This window comes from Diadema antillarum, unplaced genomic scaffold (assembly GCF_040938485.1).
Source record: "Diadema antillarum isolate AM-2024a unplaced genomic scaffold, OU_Dant_1.0 seq00002557_RagTag, whole genome shotgun sequence".
Lineage (NCBI taxonomy): Eukaryota > Metazoa > Echinodermata > Echinoidea > Diadematoida > Diadematidae > Diadema > Diadema antillarum.
The window spans coordinates 1-24,163 of record NW_027273157.1 but is presented as its reverse complement, the minus strand read 5'-3'; the positions used below and the strand labels follow the sequence as shown (position 1 = coordinate 24,163).

Genomic DNA, 24,163 nt, shown 5'->3' with positions numbered 1-24,163 from the left:
TCAAGTAATGTGCAGTTTAATATTTCCAGGTTAGCGTGCCTGGTCAGTGACGGGGCATTAATCTGCACATTACTTGAATATGAGACCGTTCTGAAGCAAATAATTTTCACACATCAGTAGGATGTGCTCTTAAATGAATCCCACAAGGACTGGAACAATCATCCCCCAGCTTTCCCACTGATTCCCACTGATCGGTTACTAGCCATCCGCTTTAAAGCCCTTGACATCAGTGCAGAGTTGTGGGAGGGCCATGCAGCTGACTGGACCAGATAGAACTGATGATTGCAGTAGCAGGCAAGTGTGCCAAGGAGAAAGAGCACATTCATTGCAAGAGACCAGAGGCGTTGCACAAATGTGACATATCTAGGAAAGGTTGTGTGGTACTTACTCATAGGTCTCTTTATGCACAAAGATGCAGCTCCAGCTGACTGACAGCAAGTATAAGATACTACCTATGGTAATACGTGTATGTGGCCTGACGGAGGCCCATGTTGATATTCCTAAAATTTCTGTTTACTTTTTCCTGCCAAATTTACATTGTATGCTTTTCTTTAACTGAACAGAAGCGTGAGGCAGTACGTCGGCTGAGCCAGCAAGGCAGGTCACCACTTGCAGTCAGGGGAAGAGTTGCTTCAGGTCTTCATCATAGTAGGAGACAAAAGAGCATTAACCAGAGACATGGAGGGGAGGACGAGCCTGACACACTCAGAAGAACTGCAAGAAAGGGTAAGTCTATTTCAAGGACAAGTCCACCTTCATATACACAAGGACTGAGAGAATGCAGCAATATTAGTAGAACACATTGATCAGTGAAAGTTTGAGGAAAATCGAACAATCTGTTCAAAAGTTATTAATTTTGTAAGTATCTGTGCAGTCACTGCTGGATGAGGACACTACTACAGTGTATGATGTCACATGCGTACAACGATGTAAAGAAAATAAAAAGAGAATTTCACAAAACTTTACTTTTTGAATAAAGTGCGCATTTCTTCGACTTGTTACTGACGTATTTTAAGGCTAATACTATTCCTCCAGCCTTCTGAAAGAGAGAAGTCAAGTGTTCTTTCGTTATGCGAGAAAAATGGAAATATGTTGAATTTTCTTTATTCTTTCGTTATATCGTTGTACACATGTGACATCGCAAGCTATAGTAGTCTTCTCTTCTAGTCATGACAGAGCAGAAACTTCAAAAATTCATAACTTTTGAACGGATTGTCCGATTTTCCTCAAACTCTCACTAATGTGTTCTACTGATATTGGTGAATTAACTAAACCCACATGTCTATGAAAGTGAACTTGTCCTTTAAAGCATTATTACAGTGTAAGCAGAAAGGAAGGAGAATTATTACATAATATATTATATAAGATTCAATTGATCTTCATTAGATTTAAACAAAAATATCTATGATGACAATGTTAAAAGCAGTTGGAAAGTATCTGTTTGTTACAGTCCTTTAATATTAGCAAAAAAAAACACATGTAATTTGCTTGGCACAATTCGGTATTCTGATGGGTTGTTCTAGATGATTTTTTATATACCGTGCATGCTCTATCCAAAATTAGTCTAATTTTATTTTTCACTTAAGCCCCAGTCACATAGACATCCCAGATCACCCCGGATCTGATCCAGAGTGATCCGGGGAGAGACCCGTATTAACGCCTTGGACATTCTTGGACATCCGTGTAGATCCGGGGACATCCGGGAGCCCAACACGGCAACTTTCGGAGGTCAAAAACATCCGGCGTCATCCGGGGATTGCCATGTTGGCAGAGCAATCTTGGATGGTCCGTGTGGCTGCCGTGTAGCTGCCGTGTTGATCCGCGTAGATGCCGTGTTTGTTTGTGTAGATGCCGCGCTCTTCTGGCCTTATCTGTGTAGCTGCTGTGTTGATACCCTGTGTACAGTCATATCAACGCTCGTCGACACCCCATCGAGATCGAAACTATCCCGGATCTCCCCGGATCACCGTGTAGATCCTTGAGGATCCGTGTTTATATGTGACTGCGGCCTTACAGACGAGCAGTCACTCATATGCATTTTTGTAGGAGTTATCATTTCCCTGATCTGCATTTAATCGTAAATGACCAGCCAATAAGGCACAAAATGTGCATTATTTATGCATTTCTTTGATTGTATTGTATGTAGCTGATGATTTATTCAAATTCCTCTTCACAGGTGCAAGTGAACATCACACTAGCCCACTTAAGAACTCAAATCTAGATAAGAAGATTCTAAAACCTGTCGCTGAAGGAGGGGTCTTTGGAATATCCAAAGGTGACTCTTCAGGGAGAACAGCATCAATAGGTCACAGCCAGCATAATGTCTCGGAATCATCGCCCTTTTCTTCTGAAGGCCGTACAGGTGGGTCCTTTGGGTCTGGCAGAATGAGAATTGGACAGTTGCGGTCAGGTCGCAAACCAGAACCTGACCATTTTTCTGACCAGGCTGGGACTAGAAAATCCTCTTTCACCATTACTGTGGATGATGCTGGTACTGGTTATGATGAAGAAGAACAAGGTGTTTCTGAGCAATCGCGGCGCATTTTCATGACGGAATCACCTAACAAGCAGTTCCAGAGCCATTCAAAGAGGGGTGTAAAGCGTGACCTCTCACCTTCAAAGTCTTCTGAAATATCCCGTCAGCTAATTCCATTTGATGACCCTTTTAGTTCTGACATTTCAGACCTTGAGACATTTGGTCAAGCTCCAGTCAAGATGAAAGACCCACAAGTCGAGCATGAGGCTAAACAGGGGAGATCTGTTGTGAAGAGAGGCAGCCTATTCAGCCGAGCCTTAGAAGATGCACAAGGGGCTACTGGGCTGGAAATGAAGAGGAGACGTCCAGATGAGTCGCAAACTAGTGGTAAGATTCATATTCAAAACGATTGATACACTTTCATCACTTTCATCTCCACCAATGCTATACCATCCCTTTAACCCGTTGAGGACGAATCCTGAGTATACTCAGCAAGTGTCTATGTTGTAGCAAAATCAACTCGTCCTCAACAGATTAAATTTCAAAAGGCATTTAATTAGATTAGCAGCTGTCTGGTATGTGGAGGCATATAATGCCTGTCTGCTTGTTCATCACTTTAGTTCATACATGCTTGATTATAGCCTCATCAATGAAATAATGTTGTGACATGATTATGATTGTGAAGGTGTAAGTTGCAGATCATCAAGCAAGATCAAACGGCAAGTTTCATATTTCCAACAGTCTTTTATGAGGTGCTTGAAGAAATCCCCTCAAACCTAGTCCTGCAATGGTAATTCTAAATAGGGCACATCATTAAAATACTGTCTTGATACATCTCGTGAAGATAAAGCAATAACAGCTAAGGTCTGAAATCTCAACCCATATCTGCCGATTTATGTGATATCCTGCAGTGAGAGCTGCAATCACTTATCTACTGGATAGTCCTTAGCAGAAATGACTTGGACATTGATGTCATTTATAGATCATTGTATGTAGCCCTTGAACTCTGACCTAACATCCCACAGTCCTTTGCCTCGCTTCTTGTCACTACAAGTGTGTATTGTTTGGATTTCAGCATTCAAAATGCCAAGTGTGGTTTTCCATACTTTTCTTCTTGTGTCGGTGACATCAATATGAAGTTGAGGGAGCACAGTTCAAGTGAACATGTGTGAAACAGCCTCTGGCACCAATAGGTTATAAACTACATTACATAGCCAGTGGATATGGGTTATTAAAAGTTAGATGTACATTTTTACATTTGACAGAATGCTATGAGTTTGTAAATATTGTTTTGAAACTTGATGCAGTTCTTATTCTTGACAGTAATTCTATGGAACAACTTGGGAAGATCTGAGATTACTAAATACAGTAACTCTGTTGTTGCAGATAAACATTGACAGGAAGATTTCTGTTGGATTTTAAAAATGACATTGATTATCTGATATTACTGATATTTTCCTGCCTATGTACAAAATAATGCATTTGCTGATGGACAGAACTATTTTGTTGCCTTGTTTTTTATGGAAAAGTTAACCTGTACATGTTGTATACAAGAACAACTTCCGAGCTCATTAACAACTTTAGCAGATTATACAGCATGGCACCAGAACTACATTTGCATTGTAATCAGGAATGTTGTGATACTTACAGAGTTCGTTAAATGTTGTTTGTGGATGTTCTCATCAGGGCAATTCCGCGGTAACGGAATTACAAATCAGAGAATTTTGGCTCATATTCTTTCACCCTGTATACTGGATTGGTTACTTTGCCTTCTCTTGATACATTTAAAAGATGCAGAGGTACTCAAACTGTCACCCCAAATACAAATTTGTTAAATGTTCTCACTTGGTTGGTTACAAAGGAGGTCTATGTCCGATGGTAACGGAATTACCAGAGAATTGAGTCACAACTTCAACTCTGACTTTGGGAGTTGTTTCTCTGAAATCTATAACACATACAGTATAGGTTGTTGTTTGATGTCATCTTTGATTGTGTCAACTTCAATTTAGTTGTATTGTTTTTTAAATATTTCATCACATTTTCACAGCAGCAGGCTTTTTCCCTGGAAAGTCAGTGGTAACGGAATTACACAAATGGTAACGGAATTACGCCTTCTGAAATACATTGGAAAAAATACACATTCTTGGTACTCATGTATTCTGAAATGTCTTGATAAAGATTGTTTATGCCTTTAGCTATAATATAACCACTAAATAAGTACTCTCTAGCCTTTGACCTTGAACTGCTACAAGTGCATAGGTGACAAATTAGTTTTTATTGTCAAAAAATATAAAATTTTCATGCTAACAACTGTGATTTGAAGTTGTAACTATGTCAATCAAGATCTCGTAACTTGTAAGGACCACATCCATCAAAATTTGTCTACTTTCAAGTTAAGAATTTCACACTCTGCAGGTAAATGACATCTATGACACATGGTAACGGAATTACGCTAGAATAGCCCTACACAAGTACAATTCTATAAATCCAGTCAACAATACTCAAATTTTCTTGTATTTCTTTTGTTGATATCATGCAAGACAGATTTCTCTGTTTTCTTCTTCCTAAATATGCCAATAATTGATAATATGTGTTAATTTCATACAAGTATTGACACAAACATTATGTGCACACGCACAAGAAAATAATGAAAAACTGTCCGAATTGACACTGAATTTAAATCTAAATCATAAAGTGCCAATTTACAGTGCAAGATCACAGTGTGCATACCCATCATTGAACACAATGTTTGATACAAAGGATGCTTGAAACTTTTAATTTGCTAAGTGAAAAGATGCAATTATGGTTCAATGACAAATATAACAAATTACAATTCAATCATAAATTGAAAAGAAAATTTTCTTATATGATTATGGTACTGCACCAGTGCTCAATCATTATTGTTTATATGTTGTGGCTTATATTAATCACTAAAAACTTGTGACATTTTACTAATAGCTGAAGTTGCCCCCTGGTATATAATGTAGTGCATAATTTGATAATTCTTTTACAGTGTAAGTCCTACTTAAAATGAACTAAACTAAAATGAAATAGAATACAGCAAAATAATTTTGACAAACTACAACTTTTTGAACCATTATAGTGAGTCCACCAAATTCTGTTAATTCATAGAAAGGTAAGAGGGCCTCTTTTATCCATCTGCAACTCACTGAGTTAGAGCCAGATTAATCAACCTGTGAATAATGTTAGTATTTACTTCTGACCACACAAAATTTCCAAATGATGTCTTCAGAAACACCACAGTGATTTGATCATCGACTGTAATCATGACTTGGCCTATGAATTTCCTACAAGTTTCCTGTCTCTGTCTTTCTTCTTTGACTTTGTCTATTTTCTCATCCTGAGTGTTGCCATTTAATCACAAGAAGTGTGCATCTTCTCTTTTGCAGTAAGTTGTATTTTGACTGCCTGACAGCAAATGATAAAATACACTGTAATGGCACTTGTATGAAAGGAAACTGGATTGTACAGCAAATGGTAACATGAAGAGTAAAGGTAGAAGCAGAAGCCCATTGACTTTAATATTTAAAATCTTCTTAGGATGGGAAAGTATAGGCCTAAATGTTTTATTTTAGAGCTGTATCACAATTACTGACTGGGGAAATGTTCATCATAAATGGTGTTTTTGTCTTTATTCCTTTTAAAAAGAAAGGATTAAATTAAAGAACAAATTTCAAAGGGTAGCAGATGCTCTGTATCAAATGGGCATGAAAATAAAAATACATAGTCTCTGTGGAGGAAAGATCTAAGAAACAGATGAAAGAAGGTCATAGTCATACACTTACCATTAAAGATAAAGGACTTGAGGATGAAAACAGGACATGTTCAATAAAAGGTCAGACTATCGACTTGGTGATGATAAAGCTTTTAGCATACAAAAAGATCAAAGGTGTCACATTCAGTGGGCATCCCATGTCAAATAATGACTTCTAATTGGTTCTATCACAATGTGTATGATCCTTCTCTTAAATTCTTGATCTTTCCTCACAAAATTATCCTGTTCATTTCTCCCTGTCAGTAGCACTAGCAGTGCTCTCTTTTCATTTTAAAGAAATTTTATGTCCTTCCTCTTCTTTCTAACCTTTGTTCAATTTATGCTGCATCACACCCATTCAATAGTCCCTCGTCACTATACTTAGATTTTGTATGAAACCATGAGACTTTTTAGCAAGACAATACATTGATATCTCAGAATTCAGTATGATTTTTAATATTTGAGAATGGGTATCTGTAGCAAACCTTATAAAGTTATCAGTTAGCACAGTCTCCATGTAGTTCTTGTGCATGAGAAAAGGTGAAAGAAGGGAGGAGACTTTCAGCACAAGAAGTCTTGTCAAGCGTGTACCCTGATGTTAGGACTCACTGTCAGAGGCATCCAGCTATGCCGAGTCATGTCAGTGTACCATACCATACATATATTTCAACTTTCACTCCTTTACTGCCAATCACTAACACTGTTAAGCTCAGTGATAATGCCCTGAAGCTATTTCATGAACAGTTCACGTGCATATTGGCACAAAAGTAGGTTATGTCATTCTCTTCCATATTAGATGTGCGTGTAATTCCGTTACCATGTAATTCCGTTACCACAATTACAGAAGAACTGAAGGAGATATTTCACAAAATGTTTTGTGAGTTTTCAGGGAGTCACATGTAGAGAAAAAATTTACAAGGGGAGAAAAAATCAGTGATTAGTTTGTTCAGGAGAAAACTTTTTTCATTTTTATGGTAACGGAATTACATTAATTTGTCAGTAGATTTTGAAAGTTTCTCAAAAAAATATCATAATGAGAGTGACTGAATGCTTCATTGAATGTGATTATTGAAGCATAGGAAGAAAGATGTGGAAGTATGGTTAAAGCAGAGAGATATTTAAGTTGTTTCATTTTGAATTTTCATTTAATATCGCAAAATTTTAGATGAATACAATAAATAGTCTCCCAACTTTAAAAGTGTGTACAACAAAAACGAGGAAAGTTATTGGAAAAGGGTTTTTTGTTTCCGTAAATACAACAATCCGTCTGTACGGGAAACTTAAATTTCTGAGCATTTACTTAACTTTGAATTTTGCTGTTTTTGCCCTTCCCATACGGAATTGCCCATCAGATACAAGTTCAAAAATCCAAAGTGCTCTAAGTACCTTTGCCAGCTCAAAGGAAGTCAAGTCGCTGAACACCATTGTCTGCAAAGGAGTACCAGAGGAACTCAATAATAGGATCTTCTTAGCGAGGTTCTTCAAGAAATTTGGTGATGTGAGGAAGGTCACTGTCAGCCCCATAAAGACCATGGCGACTATTTATTTCCAGAACCATGTGAGTAAATTGTAGAGTTACGCGCATGTAAGGAAAACCAGTGTGTAGGTAGCATGTTGCTTAATTAACCTTAACAGAGCATGATATTAGTCTGTCCTCAAAGAGGGCTGCCAGAGGAAATATTTTGGGTTGTCTGCTTGTGTGTCTGTTCCATGTCTGTCATACAGATTGTAATTTAAGAAAAAAAGATTCAGCTTATTTTCTTTTTTTTAATGAAAGTGTATTCTATTTTCTATTTTCCATGTTCCTTTGAAAAGTTGATGAACATTTATCTTTGGCTAAAATGACATTTTCATGTGTAACTTCATCTGTGAATGTAAAGAAGGAATATGATTTTGCAGAAAGGGTAGAAATAAGGAGACAATTATTCACATGAGATGATGGTGAAAAGTCAAAGTAATAGTACCTTTGCCCCCCCCCCAAAAAAAAAAAGAAAAAGAAAAAAGAATTTCATTTCCAACCATTACTGTTCAAAGCTAAACATATCCAGTGTTGATACAAGGTTGCGGACAAGGTAGGAAAAAAAACACACACAATTTTTGTCAATATGCTGGATATCACAGTGGATATAGTTAAGGTGAAGATCATAATAGCTGTTGTGAATCAGTAGATGAGACTACAGATCATCAGTGCTCTGTGGTTCCTGGCAGCAGCAGTTTTCAATTTAATTCAAGTTTAAAGATCAAATTGTATTTCCAATATCACATTTTTGTAATTGTAGTAGTAGTAGTAGTAGTACTTCTACTACTACTACTAATAATAATGATAATAATACTAACAATAACGATGATAATGATAATGATAATAATACAATACATTTATATAGTGCATTTTCCTTAATATACATATAAATGCACTCTACAAAGTAATCATTACTGAAACAAGCGAGTTTTTAGACTTTTGGGTTACATGCTATTAAAACTAGAAATGTTGCTACAGTGACTGGCATGCCTCCACTATAGTGCAGTATTCTTCCAATAGGTGTACATAACATTTTGCCAATGTGAGACAGTGTTTTGCTTTCACATTAGTGGCAGAATAATCACTTTCTGGCAATACACTAAGTTTCATGACAATATTTTGAGCCATTTCAAAATATTGACAAATACTGGTAGTGAAATGTAAGCATTTTCTCTTGACCTTTGACCCCATGACCCAAATATTTCCCTACAAAATCATTGTGCAGTAATACCTGTATATACCATGTTTGATTGAGGGTATTGAGTTATTTCTAAGGTACATTGAGCTGTATAGAGAAAATCTATAATTTGTCCAGTAATAAGTATAATTTCAGCTGTTTAGTCTGACCTTTGACTTCATGACCTCATGACCTAGAAGTTCCCAAGAGAATCATTGCCAGGAAATACATGTAAATGTATGAGGTATGAAAACAAAAAATGTGAAATTTATCATTTTCATTTGATGTCTTACCTTTGACCCTATCGCCTGAAACTTTCTCTGGAGAATTTTTACCTGGTATAATAGCTACGTCCACAATGTTTCATGAAAATAACTTCATGCATTCCAGAGATATGAGGCAAAATAGTGATTATTTAGAATTTGACCTTTGATCTTGAGCATGAGTGCTCACATGTTGATAGACACAGCTTTGTGCATACATGAATATCCAAAATTTTCATGTTGATACAGTACCTCAAACAGTGATATAGTTTTAATGCTGTCCACAAAATAGATTACAGACGGACAGACAGATGGATGGACGGACAACCCGAAACCTTTATGCCTCAGGAAACGCCTTGATGGTGGAGACATAAAAAACAACAACAATGTAATACAAAAATATAAAAACATGCATTATAGGGAACTATTTCTTCAAAATGATTGTATTATTGAAAAAGAAAGGCCCACTTACAAGATAAGTGTGTAGATATGTAGGCCCTCAATAAATTGAACTTTAACCCATTGAGGAAGGACTGATTTTGCTACAACACACATTTCCCATAGACACATGCCTGACTATGTCCTCACTATGTCCTCAATGGGTTATTAAAGCAGAAAAAACAAAGTGAATAAACAGAAGTTCACATGCAGACAGACAGACAGACTCTTGAAGGAATAAAGACATAGACAGGAGAAATAACAAGAGACTATGGGAAGGGGCAGTTAGGGAGAGAAGGAAGGAAGGACAATGTGAGAGGAAGCAGAGGTCCACAGCACTTGCAGAGCTATTGCCAGACATAACCACTGGCATGGGCATGGTAATTGGTGTATTTTTGTAGATCATCATAATCAATGCCAAGAGCTTGGTCCTGTATAAAGGAATGTATTCCGTGTGAGGATGGTGTTGAATAAAGTTGTCCATGTAAGCAAGGCACATTATCGTTGTTGCTTATTTCTTCAAGGAAACCTAGAGGGGAATGAACCCCAAACATCCATCCATGTCAATTCAGTGAAAGCAGAAATGCTAGTAGAAGACATTAGTGAAGTTTTGTTTTGGGGGGGTTTTTTTGTCAGAAATTGAAACTTAACTCTGTCTCCATACTTGGATTATTTTTGTTTTTTCAGGATTCTGCTGCCAGGGCAAAGAAGGAAGTGAAGGAACTGAAACCAGGCACATCTCCAGTGACTATATTTTGGGGTCAAAAGGAGAAGAGGACTGACTCTAGAACAAGTGCAAAAGGTCATCCGTATTCTAAAGATTTTGTGATGTTTATATGCACAATGGTCACTATTGGTAACAGTAATACCAATTATTGCAATTCGTATTAGTAAATGCAGGGTGCCACATCACTTTATTTTACCACTTGCCCAGTTGGGCAAGCAGATTTTCAAATTTGTCGTGAAACACTTGCCCGAATATCAATTTTACTTGCCCAAAAAGAAAGTCCAAAATAAAGGGAAATGATATAGAAAATCATGTGTAAGTCAAGGGCTTGATAAAACAAAATAATTTGAATTTAAACAACACACATTGATTCCCACGTTTAAACACAATGGGGTAACAGACTTGGTCCGATCAAGTGTTGCTGTTGCATTGCATTGGAGCTTCTTAACGTAAGAGATGGAAAGTTGCTGAAATGAGATATTATGCGTGTTGCATCATTAAACAACCATTATCTTTGGGCTTCTGTATGGTTGACTTTGTGTGTTTGTTGGGGGAAATAAGTGGAAAAAGGGTGGCTTCAAAAATTTTTGCTTGCCCAATTCGGGCAAGCATTTGTTATCATTCTTCAAAAATACTTGCTTGAATTTGATTTTCACTTGCCCCGGGCAATCGGGCAAGTGCTTATGTAGCACCCTGGTAAATGTATATTGACATATCACAAAATCTTGGCAAATTTGTAGACCTTTAAAAATGTGGTAGGTTATGTAACATGGAATGGTTTAATAGAGTTTATATGAAAAAAAAAATGGTTTTGAAATGGCTTAGCTTTCCAACACAAAGCAATCCTAATAAAAGGTGGGACCCACCTTTTATTAGGATCGCTCTGTTTTATTTTGATTTTGGAAATACTCTAAGCCATTTCAAAACCAGTTGTCATCAAATAAACTTTGAATTCCTCTAAAGAGTTGGATGCTCTATAACATTACGTAAAGTGGTTTCTGAGTATCTCGCAAAAAGTTAAAATCTGAATCCTCACCTCAAATAATACTATACAATCCCTCTAAATGTTAACCAAGCATTTTGGGGTTAAAGTGTATTTCACATTATGCCCTAGAAAAGCAGGCACTGTCCATTCTGTTTTGAAGCTATACAAAAGACATTTGGCACACATGTATCGTAATATAAAGATGTGTACTCCAAGAGAAGCGATATGATGCCATTGTAAGAGTGCATTGCATCCGTAACTCTAATGAGGCTGGCTTGTTAGCTCACCTGAACCAAAGGCTCAAATGAGCTATTGCGATCGCCCTTCGTCCAGCGGCTGTCGTACGTCGTCCGTCGTGCGTCGTGCGTTGTGCTTAAACTTTTTACAATTTCATCTTCTTCTTGAAAACCCCAAGACCGATTTTCATCAAACTTGGCAGGTAGCATCCCTAGGGGGTTAGGAACTGAATTTCTTAAAATGGGCACCATGCCCCACCCAGGGGGCCCCAGGGGGGCCCAAACCCCCAAAATTAAGGAATCTGTAAAAATCTTCTTCTCTAGAACCAGAAGTGATCGAGCTAAGTTAATACTATGAGTTTGTACATTGATGACTGTAGTTTCAAGTTTGTTCATGGCAGAATCAGGGGTGCCCCCCTTGGGACCCAGGGGAGGGGAGTAGGGAGGGGTCCTAATGGGGCCTAAATTGTACATTTTTATCTTCTTCTTGAGAACCCCCATGACCCATTTTCACCAAACTTGGCAGGTAGCATCCCTAGGGGGTTAGGATCTCAATTTGTTAAAATGGGCACCATGCCCCACCCAGGGGGCCCCCAGGCAGGCCCAAACCCCCCAAAATGAAGGAATCTTTTAAAATCTTCTCTAGAATCAGAAGTTATAGAGCTAAGATAATACTATGAGTGAGCACTGTAGTTTCAAGTTTGTTCATAGCAGATCCAGGGGTGCCCCTCTTGGGGGGGGGGGGGGGGGTGGTTGGTTGGTTGATTTTCATCTTCTTCCTGAAAACCTCTTGATGAATTTTCGTCAAACTTGGCGGGTAGCATCCCTAGGGGGTCAGGATCTCAATTTATCAAAATGAGCACCATGCCCACCCAGAGGGCCCCAGGGGGCCCCAATCCCCCCAAATTAAGGAATCTTAAAAAATTTGGGCCCTTATTGTACATTTTCATCTTCTACTTGAGAATGCCTGGTCAAATTTTGGTAGAGCTGTGAATAATTTAGATTAGTGACTGTGTGAAAGGTGAACTTGCGATACTCAGGTGAGTGCTAGACCCGCGGGTCTCTTGTTTTTTTGGCTACGCTAAATCTGCGGGAGGTGGATTCCCCCCCCCCCCCACACACACACACACACATGCGTGACATCCTCATCACATTCTACAAGATGGTGTCTTAAGATTTTTTTAAATTGTCAATGTCTCATTTTAATTAATTATTTATGCAAATTAAGCCCAAGATCTTATTTTAGCCTGATTAACACTAAAAAGCATTGAGAGTCCAATTTTTGGTGTGCATGTCCTTTTTTAGCATATTCAACAATTGTGCACCAAAAAAAACCTTCCAAAAGTCATTTCAGTTCTTAAGTATTTTATTATTTTGGAATTTCTTATGTATTTCCTTGTTTTTCAAGCTTTGTAACAGTATGCTCGGATGTTGCAGATTTGGTCTCAAAAGTTGCACAAGACTTGAAATAAAAAGGGAGGAAGCCTCATGACAAGACCTTCTTGCATTGCCAAATTATTGCGTGAAATGCAACAATCCCCCCCCCCCCACCCACCCTTTTAGGATTAAAATTGGCAATGAACCTTGCATCACGAATTACTTTTGCTTGTATTTGAAATGTGGCACATTTCTGTTATTATATCTGTTTTGATTGGCCCCCCCCCCCCCCCGACGCAAGTGCAAAAAGCTATCGCCGCAACGTTTCATGACTTTTTTCTTTCGAGTCTCCAGCATCTTTTGACACCAAATTTGCGACGCCCAGGCGCGCGGTTCCAAAGTTACACATAAATATGTAATACGCATGTCAGACCAAATATTGCTCAAAAACGTGAATTCGTGTACAATTTCAATGCAAACTGTACTTACAGGCAAATTTCATAAAAGCATGATTATTTTGGTGTTTTATTGATTAAAATCAATGAATAACATTTTCTTGTTCGGAGCGATGTCGCGGACAAATTTCGTCGAAAAAACAATGGAAAACATAAACTCGAAAAAACAAAGAAATACATAAGAAATTTAAAAAAACAATAAAATACTTAAGAATTTTTTCTGATACCACAATTTTTTTTATTACATTTGCTAAGGACACTGAAAAGAATATTTACACAAAAAATGTGCCTGTTTTGAGCTTTATTTTGTGATTTATACCAAATAGTCTGATTTTATGCATCATGTATAAATTAGCATAATTTAGCATAAATGATAATTTTTTGAAAAACTAACTTCAAGTTATTTTAGATTACATCATAGGCAATGTGTGTGCCAATTTTTGTCGCGATCGCGCAGTCTACGGCAGAAATCTGGAGGGGGGCCTGGGAGCCCCCCCCAGCTGTATCAACTACCTAAATAGCCCGGCCTAGTTAGGGTTAAACATTAGACACTATTCAAATCATTGGTACATAAAAAGCAAGCAATGCTTTCAATGCCTTCTGAATCCTGATTAATGAAGGTCATTCACTTACATGTAACTAATATTGGAAAGTTCCCTTTCCTCTAGGGATTGTCTGTGTAGCAACCTTGAACTGTTACTTTTAGTATATATGTAAGTTGTAAATGTACTCAATAATATTCTTGGCAGTGTACCAGTATAGAAATGTCAGACACAAGTATTCTGTCATCTTCAGTGATACTTCTAGATGGTATTAAGAAAAATAATGTTGTTTTGCTTTCTCTCAACAGATGAAAATGTTCCACATCCTGCTCAACAAAAAGTTGTTCCTGCTGGAGAGCAGAAGAGGGAGCATTCTCCAGCTCCAAATTCTACAGGTAAGAAGATTAGAAATAACATGTTCTTACTTACATTGTAGGCGTATCTGTTCAATATAAAATCTGTGAGAGCCCGTCAGATTACAAGTTTATCCCTGCAACTATCAAGTTAAAAGATTGGAGCACCTGACATGAATCAACAGGCTGCAAAGACATTCCATAGATAAGCTGCAATTTAAACAGTTGCTTAGTTATTCTTAAATCTGATTACTGAATCATATAATTTGATACTGAATATTTCATAGTGTAAAGTAATACCTTTGCCTTCAGCACCCTGTGAAGGTTGCAAAAGGTATTCTGCTTTGGGTTTGGCCATCCATCTGTTTGCCCGAGATCTTGACTTCGCAATTTTACAAAGTTAAGTTATAATAAATGGTGTTATTCAACATTAAAGTAAAATGTGCTCATCATATTTTGGGTTGAATCCCTTGGGACAAAGGTCACTGACTTTTAAGTTCTAACTTTTAGGTTCTACAACTGTCATTCTCCAGCCAGGGCTATCCAGTTGTCATATACATGTAACTTGGTAGGAAGAATAAGTAGGCAACTGTTTGCATGAAATGATGGGATTACAGGGTCAAAGGTTGTTGGTCTTTGGCTGTGAACATAATTTCCAGCCATAAATTCAATAAAACTAAAACTAAAACAAAACATGCACAAAAACAGAGGCTTGGGTCTGAATGTTATTGATAAAAATGATAGAAAAAGAAGGGAATTATATAGTTTATCAAAGGTCAAGACTAATGGACTTCCTGGGCATGTAATATGGAACTATATGCAGTATTTGGTAGAATATAGTGGTTGTGTGAGATGGTGGAGGCATCCTAGTAAAGTTTGCTGTAGTTTCCAAATGAGAAACTATTTTGCAGTGTTCCACAGGATTAAAAAGAATGGGATAGGGTAAACCTATGAAAATTTGTTTATCACATCACATTTAAGTCATTGCCATAAAGTAACAAAAGCAATGTTGTAGACTCTATATATAACCCAGGGCAAGTGTGAAATGTCTAAAGAGAGTTCCTGTAAGTATTCTATCAAACCAAGATAAGTGTAAGGAAATTGTCATTTATTTTGATGTACATGATAACATGAAAGTCAAATCAAGACTGTTTCATGTTATTGAATTCCAGTCAAATACATGTAAGATTTGATTGCACATTCTGAAGTTATTTGCAGGCCTTATTGGCATATTGATGATTTTTTTTCCCCCATGGAATTGATATCATTGACCTCCAATTTTGTGATTATGAAAGGTATGTTAGAGAAAGGGGTCTTAGTTCATCTGTGTATCTTTCACAGGCAGAAGCGTAAAGACATTTCACTCTGCTGCAGAAAGATATGAGGCTCTTGAAGAAAGAGACAAGCAGCTTCGGAAAGGTACGTTTTATCTCCTTCTACCCCCGGCTTGAATTTCCCAGATTCTGGGATGTCTGATCACTCAAGACTCAAATGCCTTATGAGTTGATCAAATTCTTGTCATTGTAGAAATTTAGATATACGACATCATCATGACGTTTAGCAGGTGTGAGGCAATCTGATGCTGTGATTGGCCTCCTACGTAGGGAATTCCCCATCTTCACACACACGCAGTCATAATGTACATACAGAATGTGTCACATACACACACAGCATTGTGCAGACCATATTCAAGCTTTCCACGCAACACACACTCATACGATAACCACATACCAATCCACAGACGATCTTGATACAATCGCAAGCTATATAAATTTACAAATTCAAACATCTACAATAAGAAACACATTCTTGATATTGGATATTTTTGGCGAAAAACATCTTCTTACCCATAAAGGTGAGTTATTCCCTCACACACAATATCAAGTTATCAGTATTGATTGAAATATGATGGGTAGTCCCACATGTGCAAATTAATGTCTTTATGTTATGCCTTCTTTTATGCCTACTGATATAACGAGATATCGGCTATAACGAGGAAAATGACTCGGTCCCGACCATCTCGTTATATCGAGTTTCCACTTACTATTAGTATTGAATACAACAGGCAAATCCATTCAGTCTCGAGCAATTTTGTCTGTTTTGTAAAAGAAAAACAAAACAAAACTAGAAAAGCACTCTGAGAGCGCAGACCTCCGCCAAGCATGCAAATCATTTTCACCACTGATCTTGTTCTTCCATAGAGATATCAGTGATTTCCACCCATACGTACTTATAGCATTGTGTGCTGAAAGTTGCCTGATTTCCCAATATAGAAGCCTTTGTTACGTCATAAACCCTCAGCTGCACGACGCGCCTCGCCCCAGCAGAAACTAGAGCACGCACTTTAGTGCGCGCAGGCAAACCTCAAATACGCGCAGCCTGAACTCCCAAGTTCATTGACCCTACCTGCCAAAATATCAAAAATCCTTCATAAATTCCCCAAAAATTCTCGGATCACTACCAAAAGTTAATAGTTTGTTACTTGTGTCATTCTCAACCTTTCCTGCAAGTTTCGTCCCAATCTGTTAACTACTTTTTGAGTTATTTTGCACACAGACAAACTAACTAACGAACACACACACAAACCAACGGTAACGAAAACATAACCTCCTCCCTTGGCGGAGGTAACAAAACTCAATTCACACAACCAGGTAATTACAATATGTCCTGCCCAATTGCAACATTGAAAAGTCAGATGAAAGTTTGCAATGGGCTGATTACAATTATGCATACAAAACAGTATGCCCAATGAACAAAGCTTGTTTTCTGACGCTTCTAAACAAATGTGACCCTCTTCAACAAAAGGATCCTAAAGTCGCTGATGGGAAAATCGAGTTTAAAGTCGCATCATCAAAATTGGTCTAAACAATCGTATTTCTCTTTTTGACAGAATTTCGTAGTCTAATGTTTTGTCTATCATCTGCCGAAATTTCAAAGCTAAATGATCAAAGGAAAAGCAGGAAATCAGCATTTTTCTCGGCCATGATTTTCCGACTTTCAACGTAACAGAAACGTGTCCGAAGATTTGGATTTAGCGCCGCAGCTAGACTCCGCCCTTAGCAACGAGGGAGTGATCTTATTGGTCAGTGCGTGGCATCCTGATTACTGATTGGTCGTGCGTAGACCGCTGGTGCTAAGCTTCAATGAACATCGCGGAGGTCGCTAGGAGCATGCCTTCTATTGTCAAGCGGTGAAAACTGTCTCGATCCCTTGATCATGATAGCGTCGGAAGGAAAACTTTGAAGGCATTTTTGTCAAATCTCTGATTTCCTCAACTACTTGACATGGGCTAATAAAATCATCGATATCTCCACAACCAAGTACTTTTATGAGTTGTGCTATGTATGAAATTAAAGTAGAAGAGTAAGGGAATAACATCATGCCATTCTCAGAAAATTGTCCTTCCCCGACTTTCGGATCCTTTTCTTGTAGTGGGTCACAAATGGTGTAAAGTAATATCAAATTAGGAAAGGAAGTACATGACTGAAATGACTAACTGACCAAGTGCACATGAGGTGTATAATGTATAATAACTCTGAAGGAGAGGCTAAGTGTGTGGTAGATGGGAAGGACAAGTACATGGATACCTTGATACCTTGATGTAGTAATCCCTTGAAGCAGCTTGTACATGAAGCTATACTGGGATGGATGTATTTGACAAAGTTATATTTAAGCACAAAACTGTCAATGCATTTCATATCCTTGATGTTATAGGTTCCCATCATGTTCCCCATAAAGATCACCTATTTACACTTTATACATCTTATGCATATATTTGATAGTTCCATGGAGGGTCACGCAAAACACTTCCTGCCATAAAAATGTGTGCACTGCTTAAATAAAAGCACTTTGAAATCTCAAAACTAATGTGAGTACTGCTGATACATCAATACCAAGGACCTGGGCCCCCTTATATCAAGCGAGAGTTATCATTGATCGTGAAATCACTGATATCTCCTATCGACTTGTAATTGGCTATGTTTTTCAATAAACTATAAAGTTTATTTAAAGTTTATTTAAACTGGTGCACGTAAACAGCTAGAGCAGTCTCAATCCCACCTTGTGCGCCCCAGCGCCTCAGCCCGCCCGCCCATCAAGCCAGCAAGGGCAAGCAACTGAGCGTGTGAACAGCATCCAATCGCAAATCGCAATGCATATTATGCCAAAGAATATGCGAGGAAAACATCACAGTGATTTCTGATGTGTGTAGGCCTACGTAGAGTTAGTTTGTCAATAGATACTAATTGTTAAGTATACAAAAAGTAAAGAGTTTAGTTCTATAATAGCGCACATAATGTAATGGCGAGTACAATGAGTAGGCCCTACGACTAGATCTAAAACTAACATTAGTACTAGGTCTAGAATTTTGACATGTGGACTCGTGATCTATTCTTTATGAAGCCCATCTGCGCCGTAGCTGTCAAAAAAAAATTAATCCACCACACTCTCACATCTCCTAACACACAAGACTTGAAACAATGCATACACGACCTTCACCTTCAGTCCCACTGCAGAAATCCTCTTTGTCTGATCATCCATATCAATTGATAGTATTATGTATCATTATCATGCAGAGTTTTGCAGAGGTTGAGGTTGTTCTAGATCTATCGACCTACTTTCGTCAATACAACACAAAATAAAATGGCAGCATTCGCGATCGCACTACACACACGCACACGCTGTATGGGCTTTGATGTTTTCTGTTGCATACATGCTAGCATAACTACGCTTCTGTCTGTCACGGTGGCAAGCAACCCTCCCATCCCGAATGAACATTCGGGGTTTTTTTATGTATTGTACTGTTTTTAAACAGACAGTACCGGAAACCTGCCTCGCCCTGTGTTTTTTATTTTGAATAAATCAATAATAAGTCATGGTGATTGGCAACTTCAAATAGCAACAGCCAATCAGGAAGCTCGATTCTTGTCATTACTATGACAATTGCCATTCCAGCAAGAGTTTCTATTGTATAAACTCTGTATGAAATGGAGCCCATGTCATATTCTTACCAAAGGATATGTCCAATGTGTTAGTCTCTAGTTTTTGTATCACATTTCCTTGAAAAATGTCAGAGGGTTGTGGTCACTGAAGACCACTGGGATCAACATATGTATCTCAAAATGTTCAAGATCAAGTATCAATGTTGGGATATCCTTCTCATGGTGACAAGATTTTTGTGATCCCTCAAGAACTTCTTGGAGAAGGATACAGCACGATTGTCTCCATCTAATATCTGGTTGCTGTATTCTTCTTTAAGAAGTTCTTTATTTTTCAACGGCAGGGTCTGGATGAAAAAATTAAATCTTGACCATAAGTCAACCAGTCAAAGCAGTACAGCAACAAAATACTCCAACTAGTCTACCACCTCAAAAGTAATGATAAATCCTATGGTTGAAAGCCAAGTGGAAACAAAGTTCCACTCAATCATGTGCACACCCTGTAGACTACAGGTACAGCCAGTAGGACCTCCTTTTGCACACAGCACTTGTGCAACTAGATTTGACATGTACTCACATTAAAAGATGCAATCTATTTTGAATGTTTTGATTCTCCACAAAGTGCACTAAATGCCGAATCCTTAGGCAAAAAAAAAATGGTTTGTTTGCCCTTCGCGACCGACCGAAAATCACGGAAATTTCGGGTCGGGTTTTTTATTTATTTTTTATTTTTTGCTCTTTCAAGTTTATTTTTTTTCCACAAATTTCATCTTCTGCAAATTTGTGAACGGTTTTAAGCCCGAAATTATCCATTTTAAGCTGAAGAAAAAATGAAAAAAAAAGTCTAAAAATGTTTTTTCATCTCATCGACCCGTCGTAATCGTGTTCGGGCTAAGCAGGGCCGCAGGCTATGTTTTATAGCATGCATTGCATGCTATCTACCTTTTTGGCTCACGTGCATAGGTAGTGCGCTAGCTAGCTAGCTACCGTACTAACTGCGACCAGCAGCCCCATACGCATAGCTTAGGGTGGGATTTCACGGAGCACGCGAACGATTTGCGAAGGACGCGAATGACAAAATCCAACATTCGGAAAAGTTTTCCTCCGAATGCGTTCCGACAATGAAGCCGAAAACAATTCTTGCGCAATTTGTGCGAAGTTTCCACGACGTATGTGCGAATGTCGTGTGTATCATTGCTACAGTACAGCATGTTACATACACGAAGAACACGCGACGGAAATGCGAACAACGAAAAAATTTCAATAATCATGGGATAAAAATGTACCTAAGGAGAGGTGGAAGCTGTCTTGAGTTGATTTTTTTTTCTTTCCTCTATTTCTCCTTTCTGTTTCTCTCATTTTTCTATCGTGTGCTTGCCTACATTTTTTTCCTAGGATCTATCTCCACTAGTAAAGCATTTGATTGTTTTTTTGCAGTTCCTCCAACACATAATCTCTATAGTTCAAATGATATTTTGCATACTTTAGATTAATATTAAGCGTATTCTGCGATTTTTTTTTGTATATCAAACATTTCTTTCTCTTTGCTAGTCTTTAATTTCTTTTGTTACTGTAATTGTTGATAATTGCTTGATGTTTAGATGTATGCTACGATTTTTATTTGTAGAAAACGTATAGGTCATACATCCACCAAACGTGCGCTAAACGTTCGCGAGAATGTCTCAAAAGGTATGTGAACAGTTTGCGATTACGTCGTAAAATGATCGGAAAAACTTCACAGATTTCGCGTAACATACGCGAGACATTCTCCAAAGTTTCGGAGTCTGTTTGGGGTTTCACAAACATTTTGCGAACATCGCGCGTGTCTTGCGCATAGGACGAGGCTTTAAAGACACTTTCGAGAACAATTCACGAGCAAATCACAACCAAGTGTGCGGAAAAGGTTCGCAAAAAATTTCAAACTTTTTTGAAATTCTCGCCGAAGTAAAAACGACATTCGCGAACAATTGACGACGCTTCCGAACCCTCACGTTCGTTTGGCGATCTTTTGCAGACTAAAATACGAATGCTGGATTTTGCCATTCGCGTCCTTCGCAAATCGTTCGCGTGCTCCGTGTGGGGCTGTGGACTGTAGCATTCAGGATCATGACAGGGTAGAATCGCGGACAAATATCAACTTAAAATCGAAAAATTTCTTCAATTTGAAGACTTACCAGTGAAGTTGAAGTATTGACAACAGGGTTCGTGCAACGTTTGGTTCTGCCAATAGTCCTTTTTCTGTTCGAATTGATGACTTAATGTGACTCGGTCGAGAGGAACCTGGGAGAGCTACACTGAATTGACGGTGAGCGCATGTGCACACATCACATGCGCACAAATTTCAAATCCATCGACTGGATAAGATGTCTGTGTGGGCATGCGCTGGCCGTCAATTCAGTGTAGCTCTCCTAGGTTCCTCTCGACCGAGTCACATGAAGTCATCAATTCGAACAGAAAGGGACTATTGGCAGAACCAAACATTGCACAAACCCTGTTATCAATACTTTAACTTCACTGGTAAGTCTTCAAATTGAAGAAGTTTTTCGATTTTAAGTTGATATATATCCGCGATACTACCCTGTCATGATCCTGAATGCTACAGTCCGCAGCCCCATTACGCTATGCGTATGGGGCTGCTGGTCGCAGTTAGCTACCATACCGGCCGGCCGCAGCGCAGCGCAGCGCAACTGCCAAGATGGCTACTTTTGCAGCATCCGTTACCAGCTGTCATGGTACCAAAACTGTTTGGAGTTCAGTTGCCAGCATCTCACTGGAAGGTACTTTTTTGGAGCTGTTTGCAAGATTTAACAAAGATGAACGTTATCAGTGTTTGTTAGTGAGTGTTTCTGCCTCGCGTAACGGGCCCTGGCAAGACGTAAATTTGAATGAATCCCTTGAAGTTTTTTTGCACCACATCCTGTACAAAGTTGAACTAGAACTCGAAGTATTGCCAGAAGGATGAGTGTATTACAAGATGCCCTGCCAAAGTTACAAAATTACATGGGTAAAAAGGGTATAAAAAAAATAATAATTAAAAAAAAAAAAAACGACCTACTGACCCTCTTGGGTTTTGACAATTAAGGGCAAACAAACAATTTTTTTTTTTTTTGGGGGGGGGGGGGCCTTATGTACATGCTGTTATAAATTCACACAACACTCCAAGCAAATATGTCTCTGTGATGTGAACTCTAGATGCAGAGTTTCTCCCCTACTACACAAATATAGCTCAAAAGCTTGTACATCACTGCTTTATGCATGCAACCAGCAACATGCTCAGTCAGCAGCACAGCCAACTCGTGCATAGTAATACACTGCTAATACTCAACTGCATCAACAAAATAACAACAACAAAAATATCACAGTAGTTACCTACATGCCAGTACATTTGTACACAAAGTAGAAGAAAACCAAAGCTTCAGATGGATAGCACTGGAAAGACTGTAAACAAACTGGATTCAAAAGTTTTTGCTTTGTGCTTCATAGGACTGACCAAGCAGAGTGACCTAGCCACAGCTAAGACAATGATAGGGACATGTCCAGACATGTGTCCAGAGAAGGAGAGATACATGCGGGAAGTTCAGCGTAGGCTCAGCCCCTATGAGATGGTTCCAGGAACAGAAAAGGTGAGAAAGTAGACTTATTGAACCTATTTTCTAATAATTTTTATAGGAACTTGATCAATACCCATAATTTATTCAAATTATTGAATAATTACAAAATTCTTAATTTTAATCATAATACCATTTCATGTGCATATTTTCTACAATTTACAGTATATGGACACAGTCATAAAATCTTGAAAAATGGAAAAATGAATAAAGAAATGAATAAGTGAATAAATAAATGAATGAAAATTGTCTTGTCCAAATATATCATAATATGCACACACGAGACAGTTTTATGATCAATTGATTAGATGTGGAAAGTGTTTCTGCGTTTCGCAATAGATGAAACAATGTGTACGTCATTACTGTAAAGAAATATGAAAATGTTTCTTTTACCATTTTGTTTGTACTTATTTCTATATTGATATGTTTGTCAGGCTGTCAGTATACACTGTAGGGAAAATGTACCCATTTTGGTATGCAGACAGCATCCAGCTCTGGGAAGCAAGATGTGTGTGCTGAATGAGTGCACCTCTTTCTCTGTTTGTAACTTTCTTACCTTACTTTGCAGCAAGGAGAAAACCCACGTGTTGATCACATTAGAGCTGTCAAAGAATACAGCAGATCATCAGCTGATCAGGTAAGTGTCCTGATCACTTCCCCTCTCAGAACACAAAGATTTTAAGTTTTGTATAAGCATGAACATGAATGATAAACATTGCATATGTGTCAGAATTGCTCTAAGTTTGTTAAAGGGATGATATACAAGTAGTATTGGTAGAGACGAGGATTGGGCTATTAACTTTTTGCGAGATACGAAGAAACCACTAATGAAATAATACAGAGCATACCATTCTAAGAGGAATTCAAAGTTTATTTAATGAAAATCGGTTTTGGAATAAGACAAAATAAAGCAAAGCGATCTATTTAAAGTTTGGACCCACCTTTTATTAGGTTAAAAATTAATCAGTCAAAGTGATTTAAAGTGAAAATAGTCTGTATGAGTTTTATAACAGAGAACTGTTTCTACAGGAAATATACACAAAATTACAAAACTGCACATTTTGGGTTGCATCCAGTTACAAAAATGGGTGTGGTTTTGTAACGGTGCACGCAGATGTTGCAAATTTGGTCTCAAAAGTTGCGTGAGACTTTAAAAAAAGTGAAGAAGCCTTATGACACTTCCTCACGTTGCAGAATTATTGTGCGAAATGTTGAGGGGGTGAATACCCCCAGCCCTTTTAGGGTTAATGCAGGTTGCATTTTATTATGATTTGTTCCAACACACATCTGCTATA

The 24,163-nt window shown here is 38.1% G+C and overlaps 1 protein-coding gene across 1 annotated transcript in view; it reads left to right on the top strand.

Annotated features, from left to right (window-relative positions):
* The window catches only part of LOC139714945 (uncharacterized), a 41,128-nt gene extending 17,423 nt beyond the window's left edge, over positions 1–23,705 (top strand). Inside the window, exons 2-9 of the mRNA XM_071626593.1 lie at positions 564–726; positions 2,177–2,863; positions 7,604–7,809; positions 10,336–10,450; positions 14,279–14,365; positions 15,665–15,742; positions 22,744–22,883; positions 23,437–23,705. Of these exons, the coding sequence (XP_071482694.1) occupies positions 564–726; positions 2,177–2,863; positions 7,604–7,809; positions 10,336–10,450; positions 14,279–14,365; positions 15,665–15,742; positions 22,744–22,883; positions 23,437–23,550 (1,590 nt within the window). The 3' untranslated portion in view covers positions 23,551–23,705. The remainder of the gene's footprint in view (positions 1–563; positions 727–2,176; positions 2,864–7,603; positions 7,810–10,335; positions 10,451–14,278; positions 14,366–15,664; positions 15,743–22,743; positions 22,884–23,436) is intronic.
* The last annotated feature ends 458 nt before the right edge of the window (positions 23,706–24,163 follow it).